We start from the raw sequence: 12,107 nt of genomic DNA, 5'->3' as shown, positions 1-12,107 counted from the left end.
ATAGCCAGTAAAACTAGTTCAAAAATTTCATAAAGTTGGTCTGTGCAATGGGAAAAAGTGCAGAGGCCATGAGCGAAGGATAACCGATTAAGGCAGCATCTTTAATACACAACGTTCAGAAAGTGGTTCTGTGCAGTGCAAAACAAATTTCTGCCACTTTTGTCACTCTTTATTTGCCGAGACTGTTCCGAATTTTTTTCGCTCAAAAGGGAAACAATCACTTCGATCATTATAGAGGGGTGCCATGTTGGGCTAGCTGGTGGGCAGATAAATAGGAAGAAACAGCGCACACTTTCACGGGGAAGGTTTGTAATTCTGTCTGTCCCTTGTGAAAATGGCTTCTTAGCCAACATGAGCGTCCACTTCACTGCCAATAATAATCACACTTGTTCACTGCCCCTCTATAATCTGTATTTCCGCTGTACGGCGCTTCTTGTGCCTAAAATGTTTTTTTCCCTTCTTACTGTTGTAGTTCCTATTGTTGATGTGGTTGCTTTATTGAACTGCGTGGCCAAGAACTGATTTTATCTGTGTATAATTTAGTCCCCCCAATGTAATACCCACGGGCCAGCTTATTGAATGTATATGAATGAAGAATGAATGAATGAAACAGCGCATATTTTCACAAGGGAGGTTTTTAATTGTGTCTGTCCCTCGTGAAATGTGCGCTGTTCCTTCCTAATTATAGAGGGACAATGAAGAAGTGTGATTATTTGTGGCAGTGAAGTGGACGCGCATGCTGGCCAGCCCGTGCTGTGCCCATCTCTCCTTAACAAGCGTGTACAATAATTTCCATATTTATCAAATTCCGGCCCCTTATTTCAAGAAATTTTTCAGGGTTGTTTCTTCAAGACACACAGCATTGTCTGATGTCAATCTCGTCAAATCGTTAATACACGAGGTATGGCTCAGGTAACGGGACAATCATTTCTTTATGCTCTTGAATTTAGTATTGCTATTACATTTTAGACTACTGGAATCGCTTACCACCAAAAATATATGCCACATCTATATTTTTACGAAGTCGTACCAACAACGCGAACGCGCAAAAGGTTAATTTTACAGGAAGCTTGCAATTGGGTACCCTCAAAGAATACGTGTGAGGTTACGCCCCGGGTTTCGAAAAAAGTCTTGAGCTTTCATGCCGTAAGCTGTGATCCCTTTGTATGCGGTATCAAGGGAGCACGGAGCTAACACGAAAACAAGATGCTCTGCTTAAAAAGATTGCGCGCTCATTTCCATTTAGTAAAGGAATCTGGGCACACTTTATGAATGGGGCATTCATTTATACGGGTGCCCATTGTTAAATGTATCGCATCCTGACCACTCACTGGGCTTCTTTTCCCCGCAGACGAGCTTCGGGCATGTGGAGATCCCGACTGGTTTCACGCCCCCGTCACCGCAAAACCTCGACCTGCCGACGACTAAAGATCCAAGCATTAGTATAACGGCGGCCACTCTCACTGACAGCATGACCATTATGCTGAAGGAATTCAAATACACTGCCACTGCAGGTGAGCGCTTCTAACAGTGGTTCCGATTCATCTTTCTTTACCAAAGAGGGAAGCTGTCAATGAATCATGCACCACTCGGTTTCACAAATACGATGGTAGAACGGAAGCTTTCTCGGGAGGGGTTCGTTTGCGCTTTGACTCGCAGACGGTTTAAACTGACTCGTTCTTTTCTCTTTTAAGCGCACGCAGTTTGTGCTTTTGATCGCAGCGCCTTGACTTTGACCCTTCCAGACATCATTTCGCAGGAAGAAGAGTTTGGCATTGAACCATCGTCGTCGTTATGCGGAGGGGTGCACGGTTTTTCTTACTAATTTTGCACGTCTATGCACCCCTCAAATCATACCTGCTTTGGTCGTGTAGGAATGGCTCAATGTGCATAGATGTCGGCTTCATTGCTCTAAGTACTCAAGGTCGGTTCCGACCACACGAAAAATATGTTTTTCACTTCCCCTTACTAACACCATCGGAAAGGCATACAAAACTTTGCCGCAAAATGTCATGCTGCTTTACCACACTCTCAAGGTTCTTTGAACCGCCGGAGGTTATACCACCAGAAGGCAGTTGCACTTGGTTTCCCTGCCTTATACGGTGTTATTGAAATTCGGAATAAAAATTATTAATGATCGCCTTATGATAACTGCGGAAGAATTGCAAAGTGATGAACGTATGTTCTCTGTTCATGTCATATTAAAGGGTCCGAAAAAACGTGGTGGGGTTACGCAAGATGCAACGGCCTTTCAAATGGATACGCACATGCTGACAGCAGGGGTGTATCCGCTGAAACATTGATGAACAATTGCTGTTTCCCTTTGAGCCTACGGTTCTGTAGAACTGTTAATAAGGTCGCCAGGAGGATTTTAGGCATCATGGTTTTGTCCGGAAACGGAGTTAGGTCCTAGAAGTTTCTGTCGTTGCACGTACGGTTTTATCTTTGGTGGAGTTACGTTTGCGAGGTTTGCGAGTTGATAAGATCAGGGAAGCGAAGAAACTTTTATCAAGTGACATGTTGGTGCAAGTATTGATATCCAGTAACGCTTTTTGTTGGACTAGTTGGTATCGGTACTTGTATGGAAAAGCGCCTATTTTGTAACACAAGGGACAAAAGTAGAGTGAAAAAAACCAGACGGAACGAATGAAGCGCCTCATTCGTTCTGTCTGGTTTTTTTCGCTCTACGTTTGTCCCTTGTGTTACAAAATAAGCGCTTTTCCAACCATAAAACTATTGATACATAAAACTAAATTACCAGCGAAGCCTTTTAGCACAGGACTTACAGAGGACACCGAATACATGTGAAAAACTCAGTTCATGACCAAGTGATGATGTGTATATTGTTGTGATTCACATCTTGGAAAAACCCATAATACATTGTAGGTGCATATTTGCGTAGCTTGAGGTACAAACATTGGTTCGAACGGCGTGCGACTTTGTGGGGACAGGGATGTAATAGCATGCGCACAGAATTGGTTGTTTTCCAACGCCTACCGCTGTAGAACTCTTCGCGCTGGAGACAAGTTGGGCCTCGGGAGTTCTGTTCGGCGAACACAATAGCTCAGCCTTGAAACTGAAAAGGTGAAAAGGTTTCATGTCAGAAATACACCTCTTTAGCGAATGATACTCCGTACTCCTCGATTGTAAGCGCGCCGAAGTTGCAATCGCTGTGAAAAGAAGAACAATGAAAGACGGTAAGGGAAGGCATTTGGGAGGCAATAATTGGAAGGCATTTCACATGCACGCGGCTGCTTCAAGTGTCGGCGTTAGGATAACAGTGCTGCAACTTCTCGCAATGGACTGACATGCGCGATGTGTGCAGGGCATTATCAACATTCGGATATAATAAATAAAAAGTTGGAGCTATACCCCCTACTTCTGGAATTCCGAAAAGTTGAAAATGAAAACGCAGACCATTACCCTCAAGGTCACCCACAAAATCACATACCAAGAACCGGGTACCGTTTATGACAGGTATGCCAGAGCAGCTTGCCAGGGGCCGAATCGCGTCTGGTCTCGGCAGCGACGCAGTAGGGAAAACCAGACTAGGTACCGGTGCGGCCAGTGACAGCTCTAACAGACGTCGTAACGCCTGTGGCCCCGATTCTTCACTAAATGCCACTAGAACGGGATCTACTGGACGTCTGCAGGTTCGCCACGACCGCCCTACGACTGGCACATCTAGCTCAAGTGGTGGCGACGGCTTCTACCGCCACTACGGGCTCACCTCACATCTGGCACACCTTCGTCTGGCACACCTCAGCTAGGGGCGATGGCTTCTGCCACCACCACTCGCGCACCTCACATCTGACGCACTAATGTCTGGCACGCCTCGGCTTGTGGCGATGGCTTCTCCCATCGTGACTGCCACACCTCACGTCTGGTACATCTCAACTGGTGGCGACGGCTTCTGCCACCACTACTGGCACACCTCATGTCTGGCAGACTTATTTTTGGCACACCTCGGCTGGTGGCGAGAGCTTCTGCCGCCGTCAATGGCACACCTCACGCCTGGCATACCTCGGCTGGTGGCGACGGCTTCTGCGGCCACTACTAGCACACCTCATGTCAGGCACCCTTATTTTTGGCACACATCGGCTGGTGGCGACGGCTTCTACCACCGTTACTGCCACACCTCACGTCCCGCATACCTCGGCTGGTGGCGACGGCTTGTGCCGCCACTACTCTGCACACCTCATGTCTGGCACACCTATTTCAGGAACACATAGACTGGTGCCGACGGCTTCTACCCCCGTTGCTGCGACAGCCCACCTCTGGCGCATCTCGGCTGGTGGCGACGGCATCTGCCACCACGACTGGCACACCTCATGTCTGGCACACTTATTTCTGGCACAATTCGGCTGGTGGCGACGGCTTCTACCACCGTTACTGGCACACCTCACGTCTGGCATACCTCGGCTGGTGGCGACGGCTTCTGCTGCCCCCACTGCCACACCTCAAGTCTGGCACACTTATTTCTGGAACACATCGGCTGGTGGCAACGGCTTCTACCACCGTTACTGGCACACCTCACGTCTGGCATATCTCGGCTGGTGGCGTCGTCTTCGGCCGCCACTACTGGCACACCACATATCTGGCACACATCGGCTGGTGGCGACGGCTTCTGCCGTCGTCACTGTCACACCTCACGTCTGGCATACCTCGGCTGGTGGCGACGGCTTCTGCCGCCACTACTGGCACACCTCATATCTGGAACATTTATTTCTTGCACACCTCAGCTGGTGGCGACGGCTTCTGCCGTCGTTACTGCCACACCTGACGTCTGGCATACCTCGGCTGGTGGCGACGGCTTCTGCCGCCACTACTGCCACACCTCATATCTGGCACACTTATATCTGGCACACCTCGGCTGGTGGCGAGGCCTTCTGCCGCCACTATTGGCACACCTCATATCTGGCGTACTTATTTCTGGCACAGCTCGGGTGCTGGCGACGGCTTCTGCCGTCGTTACTGCCACACCTCACCACTACTGGCACTACTCATGTCTGGTAGATTTATTTCTGGCACACATCGGCTGTTGGTGACAGCCTCTACCACAGTTACTGCCACACCTCATGTCTGGCATACCTCGGCTGGTGGCGATGGCTTCTGCCGCGACTACTGGCACTTCTCACGTCTGGAACACTAATTTCTGGCACAACTCGGCTGGTGGCGAGGGCTTCTGCCGCCGTTACTGGCACATCTAGCGTCTGCCACACGTATGTCTGGCACACTTCGGGTGGTTATGATGGCTTCTGCAACCACTACAGGCACACCTAAGCTAGTTGTGGCGGCTTCTGCCGGCGTTACTGGCACGGTTCTCGTCTGGCACACCTCAGCTTGTGGAGACGGCTTCTGCCGCCACTACTGGCTCACCTAACGTCTGGCAAACTTATGTCTGGCACACCTCGGCTGTTGGCGACGGCTTCTACCACTGTTACTGGCACACCTCATGTCTGGCACACCTTCGTCTGGCACACGTGGCTGGTGGCGATGGCTTTTGTGGCCACTACCGAAACCTCACTTTGCCCACCTAAGTCTAGCACACCTCAGCTGTGGGCGATGGCGTCAGCCCCCGTTAATGGCACACTTTTCGTCTGGCACACCTCAGCTGGTGGCGCACGCTTCCAAGGCGGCTCTAGGCATTCTAATGGCTGCCTCCTCAGAACAATTACTGGAAACGGGCTTTACCAACACGTTGGATGAACTTGGGCATTGCCCAACACATTTCGCAATGCCCAATTCACGAGGCTGGCCGCGACCCCAACTGGGCGGGCTATTCTGGGGTCACTGCGCATACTTACGCGGACCAGAATGGACACAAAGACACCATTGAAGCGAACGTACGAGAGAAAGGAAGTGTGGCCTCGTTGCTTAGAAACATGCATCCGGAGTACCATCAAGACTGACGGCTTACCCGTGCGAATGCGCTCCTCAAGCAGTACAGCTCAAATCCAGCGGTATGCTACGTCGACACGGCGGACTACTCTGGCGAATGTGCACTGGTGGCCGTGGATCAGCAAGTAGATGCAGCCTGATCTTTCTGAATCCGTATGTCCAGCGCAGAAACGGGAGAACAGGTGGCCTTAGCCATTGCAATTTCGGGCACACAGGCTACTACCACCACCTTGGACTCCATGTCCGCCCTGCGAAACTATGCGCGCATAGGATCTCCACGACATCCGCCAAAATACTTAGGAACAGCGTGACCCCTGTTTAAGTGCACATCCGCCTGGTATGGACGCCAGCTCTCTCGTCTCTACAGGGGAACCAGAATGAACATGAAGCAGCCCGAGGATATACGAAGCAGGCTCACTTCGAATCCGACAACGTGCCGTCTGTGACAGGGGGGGGGAGAGGCTGGCTACTTGCCGATATTTCTCAGCTATAGGCTGGCCCGACTGAAAGTTTCTCTGCCGACACGGCGCTAAACGAACGGCAAACAGTTGCATGGCACCGGATGCAATGAAAATTGTTCCCTCACCCCGCCCTGTCACCGTAGCTATCTGGATAGGTACACTCAGGAATGCAAGTGGTGCAACATTGCGGCAGCCACACGAGAATATATGGCCTGACAGTGCCCCGAAAAACCACAGGCCTTTGACCAAGTAATACATGTAAGAAGTAGCAATTAGTGGGAGGCCTCATTGCTCATCTCTCTTGCCAAGATTAAAGTTGATATTATCCAACTGGGAGAGGACGCCACAGGGACCACGGGTTCCTGACCGTCTGATGGGACGAAGGTACCGGACATTCCCGCGCGGTACATTGGTCTTAAAATAGATGACAAAACGTCTGTTCTCTCTCTCTCTCTGCCTATAGCTCGTCAGCTCCACCGCACTCCGATAATGTCTTTAATGAAGCAGCAGCGTAAAAGTGTCGGATGTGGCAAAAACCACCTCCCTACCTAATGCATGTTTAGTGGCGTAGATTTTCAACACTTACGGCAATTCATAGCGCCTAAAACATTTACATTTTGCTAATCAAAACATACGGAGTGTAGGTGTAGGATATAGTGAAGCGCAATGATGTTCCTGAACTTTTACGAAAATTAACCACTTTCTGCTTTAATACATACATTTATCTAAGCAAAAGAACTCCCGTAAGAACTTACATGCAGTATGGTCATACAACGCAAAACGTCCGCGATAGTTTGCGGGATTATTTCTTTTAGCTGATTTTTGGCGGGAGATTGTTCGTTGTATTTTACAGCCATTTGAAAGCCGTGGCGATGACAGAAACCAACGTTGCAAAAACAATTTCCAAAAATAAAATAATATACGGACCGCAGTGAAGTAATTCCAAATGGTAGAAACAGAAGCGCACTTCCTTGCTACAATGCATTTACAATTTCTGGTGAGTTTCAAAGTAAGCTTTGCGCGGAAGCAAAGTTATGTTATGAGCAATTTTCCCGATTTTTTTCAGCTATTAAAACTTTTGTAAGACAATGCAGCTGCATACATTGTTTATACTGTTGACGTTGAAGGAGTACTGACACCAAATATTGACGCCTAAAAAATGATATCATTGGCTTTAGTATGTACAGATGCCTCACAGAAATTTTTGCAGCGATCCAATGCCGGAATCACATCTAAAATCGATTTTGATTGCCCCGGACGCGAGCTTTCACAAATCGGCAGCACTAGCGAAATCGCTTTCGGCGTGACAAAACATTGGCCTGCGTGTCTGGCCGGTTCAGGGTGACGTCATATAGTCGTTTTCGGAACCGGAAACGATATCCTGCGCTGCTGTTGTCGGTGGTATTCGTTTGGGTAGGAGACGTGGGCGTAGCTGGGTGAGCAATGCTTGTAAACGTTGCGTGTTCGACGTCTTTGCTCTTCAGTTCGTGGCCGGCGCATGGTGTCCCCTTGCACTCGTGCCGAAAACTGCGCGATGTCGACGGCACCGCGGCGATGCGGCGGTGCGCGTGTCGCCCAGCTCGCCCTGGTTGTGGTATGGCAAGCTCGGGGTATGCGAAGTACTGCTCGTGGAAGCCTGTCCGAGGAAATCGACGACGACGCCAAGATGCATTATTTTCCACGCGACGACATGCAGCGCTAAGCGTGGACTGCGTTCGTGCGCCGCGGCGGCCGCTAGAACTGTCGCCCAAGCCAGCGGGCTCGGGGTTGCACGGGTCACCTTGGGTGTTTGGAACTTTAGGCTTGGTATCGTTGGTATCGTGGCGACTATTTGATCGCTGGCATCTGTACAACTGCGAATGACAATCCCTTAGACAACTTTCCACCACACTATCATCCTCTTTTTCGCATAGGGAGCTTTATTTTGGCAATAATCTCCGTTTCAGCGATCGGTGACCAAGACATCTGCCGCGGCCTGTTTTGATTCTAACGCGCAGGTGGCGCCATCTTTCGGCCGCTCGCCGCACTGCTGTGCCGGCAGTACTGGGTCGGAGCGCCGAACCTCCGCTGCCGATCAGCGTAGGCTTACCATCGCGGCAAATATCTGAACGCCACTTTTAAATTCAGCGCTGATAACAACCCTAGCACAATTTTTCAACACACTAACATCTATTTTCTCGCATGTAGAACTTCTTTTTCGCAATCAGATTGACTAGAAGAGTGGCAACAAGCGGTTGCTATCACGGTCTGCGCCGGTTCGAGCCGCAGTGATATTAAAAAACGGACGACGGCGAAGACATCGCCAGCCTAATCGCCTGGCCAAATAAAGTTGTTCTGGCAGCGACTCATCCGCGTCTGACGATTCAGACGACGTGTCGACTGCGCGGGCGAGGGCGGACCATGTGCAATCGTAGCAGACGATGCGGCGAACGCATGGAGGAAAGAAAAACGTCCCTGACGTCACGGGTGATACCGTGACGTAAGGCTGGCCCGCTTGCAGGCTGGCCTTCGAACGGCCATTTTCCCGCGCGGCGACCAAATTTGAAATTGGTTGCAATAAACGTGCTATAATTAATTCTGTGTTGGCGGCTGACGGCTTTCGGTTCGATTTTCGTAATTACTGGGCCAATAGGTATTCTTTACAGCATAAAAACTGAAAGCGAGAAATTTCGTGTCAGCACTCCTTTAAGTGCGGAAGGAAAATACGGCAGCCGGGAAGCGGGTGCTTTCAGCGCGATAAAGACGTAAACGTTGAAAAATTTGCGAAATTGTCCATGTTCAGACGTTCATCGCGCTGTGTGGCGGTTCATATTAGAGTTCCTGGATATAGCTCCACTAGGGGAGCAGAGTTGCTCGTTCATCCACCATCTTGAGTTCCAGGTCGTGCGGAAAAGCCACCCGTCTCGCATGTAACAGCTGCTGCCGGGCCGCCGCGCCAGTGGCAGCGGCGAGGAGTGTGGCCAACAGCGGCGTGAACAAAACCTGGGGCACGATAGTCGGCTGTTTATCAGCTGAGCAGCCGTCGCTGCCGCCGCTTCCACAACCGCCGATGCTCATTTGATTAGAACTGACTGAATACGGGGTCTTGTGCGCAGCACTGAAAGCGGGCTTTCCTGTCGAACTGGAACCCGTGGCATGTGGCAATCAGACGCGCAACTCTTGGGCTACTCGATATTTAGGAACTCAAGTCCATGTAAACATACAGGTTCAGGCTCATTTGAAAGGGTGTACAAAGTGGATTTATTCTAGAAAGTTCACTCGGAGTGCTTTTTGTTTGAAGCGAGAAAATGTTTATATTGAACACCCACCACTCCCCCTGACGGCGGGCCGTAAGTCCGCTTCACTGCAACGATGCTTTCTGCCCGGCAGCGGAGAGGTACCGCGTGAGCGCAGTTCGATCCAGCGCATGTATCTTTGGTTTCTAGCGATGCTCCCGGTTGGTAAATGTGACTCCACATGCATTCTCATTCTGGAAACGAATAGTGTTGTTAATCGTTTGTAGTTCTTTCGCATAGTTCTTTGAATTACGAGCGTAAGGACAGCGTGCTTGGGGAATAATTTTTTGCAAACAATGTACGACTTTGCTGCAGGCTTCAGAGCGAATGGCTGGTGAAGCTATGCGGATTAAAAACAAGGACGGGGTTCTCGGCGCACCTAACATAATAGCAAGACTCCCCATCAGCGAAGAAGCAAAATTTTCAATAAGATTTTATGAGGACGAACCCGTTTTCGTGCGGTGTGCCCGGGTGAAAAGACGTAATACTAGGGCACCAAAAGCAACTGCTCTTACTTAACCCAAGAGAACTGTACGAGAAGTGGAAAAATATTGCATTCTAAAGTGCGGCGTCTTTTCGCTCACAGTTCCCCTCCCGCCACACAGTGCTGTTCGGCCAAAGTGGTACACACACAGCTTGTCTGTCCATAGCTTGATGCAACAGGCTTTTGGCAAACTACATAGTTTTTGTCAGCAATAGCATGCAACATCGCCGATGTAGACTGCATGCGCAGCAGCTATCCGGCGTGTCACGGCAAAGATGCCTTGGTGGCCATGTTGGAGCGCGCTCTAGATATAGGCAAAGTTGAGGATTTCCATGTTGAAAACTAAATCGCAGGTGTTCGCTGCCCACGGCGGCTACTTTTCTGATGGAGGCGGAAAGCAAAAATGCCCGTGTGTATACGAGATTTAGGCGCACGTTAAAGATCCCCAGGTATACCATAAAACCACATTACGTGCTTCAGATATCCAGAAGATGTAAGCAATTGACATTACTGATGTCCAGGAGACGTACGGTTGGGGTCCAAATTACATATATTCAACGTTGCTACAACTACAAAAAACCCATCGAAATCACAGAAAGGGTAACGTGGAATCTACGTCTCAGGGTACCTTTATATGCGTTTTATGGAATGTTACCTTGGTGGTACAGCTTATACATATTGTAGGGGTACGCATGCAAGACGTATAAGTACGTCTAGTCTACATTGTTTTGCTGTCTTTGGCACAAACATTAGTTTGTTATATCCTTGTCTAGTGTTAGTTAGTGTAATATTGTTGAGATTTATATGTATGCGTTAAATTTACATTGGTTATATATTACTTGCAGCTTGGCCAGCCCGCTTTGTTAGGTTGCCTATGTGTTGTTAGCACTTTTACGAGAAATGCATGTCTTGCTCGCTATTCAGCATGTGTGCTGTTACTTGGCACCTGGCTTCTAGAGCAATCTGTCCTCCATTTTGGAAGTGCTGCATATTGCATGAGATCTGATATGTGAAGGGCCAAGCTGACCAAAGAGTCTTGCAGAAGCACACGCAGCACACTACAAACAAGAAATGTCACATCGAAAACAAGAGGTAGTAATTAACAGCACACCAGTCCTGATCAGCACAAGTGCAGTTGACACTAAGGCAACCACACTGATGTCATCGAATTAGACCACACAGCACGGATGTACAGGCCACCTCAAATAAACTATCTGAAAAACAAATAAAGTATTAAACTGATGAAATTGACAGTCTTGCCAAGGTAGCTGTAAATGAGCGCCGCTGGGCAAAAAGAAAGCTTTCAAAGTACAAATAAAACACAAAAGAGTTCAGGTAAAAGCGCTTATATTGACTTCAGAAATATGTGTACATATTTGCAACAGAAGCACTTAAATTTTGATGCCTATCTGCCCTGGCTTAAAGGGTGCAGATTGTATAATTATAAGAATAACACAAATTTTATGACTCTGAATAAGTCACACACAGTAGAAAGATTGGTAAAAATAGGAAAGAAAGGAATCATGTAAACCCACGGTGCAAGAAAAAGATATAGTTATGCAGCTTGAAATATCTCACACTAAGTGAAATGGGTGGGAAACAATGCAAGAAAAGTGTGGAAACAGAAATGATTGAATGGTGGTTACCAGAAAAAGAGAAATTTACGAAACTATAAATAAATCACACCTACTGAAAAGATTCGCAAACATAAAAACAAAAGCACCTTGGAAACACAGAAGTGGTGTTTAGTGGTGGTTGCAAAGCCATTTTAAATAAACCCATATCTACGGAAATAGTTATGAACATTAGAAAATGTGTATATACAGAATTGACTGTACGGCAGTTACACGAGCAGTAGAAATTTACGTGATGATGATGAAATTATTCACACCTAGCCAAATGGCGGAACAAAACAAAAAAATTACTTTAAAAACAGAAATTATTGAATGTAGCTTAGGAATACAACAAAAAGTTACACTATTTCGA

At 48.3% G+C, this 12,107-nt stretch overlaps 1 protein-coding gene across 1 annotated transcript in view; it reads left to right on the top strand.

The window, feature by feature from the left end:
- Positions 1-12,107, top strand: part of LOC144159797 (uncharacterized) — a 101,369-nt gene that overhangs the window by 27,300 nt on the left and 61,962 nt on the right. Inside the window, exon 3 of the mRNA XM_077691481.1 lies at positions 1,352-1,514. Within this exon, the coding sequence (XP_077547607.1) occupies positions 1,352-1,514 (163 nt within the window). The remainder of the gene's footprint in view (positions 1-1,351; positions 1,515-12,107) is intronic.

The sequence above is a fragment of the Haemaphysalis longicornis genome, unplaced genomic scaffold, assembly GCF_048455015.1.
Source record: "Haemaphysalis longicornis isolate Haplotype H1 unplaced genomic scaffold, Haemaphysalis longicornis Haplotype H1 scaffold_10, whole genome shotgun sequence".
Taxonomy (NCBI): Eukaryota; Metazoa; Arthropoda; class Arachnida; order Ixodida; family Ixodidae; genus Haemaphysalis; species Haemaphysalis longicornis.
The sequence above is the reverse complement of the archived record's forward strand: the minus strand, read 5'-3'. Positions and strand labels throughout refer to the sequence as shown.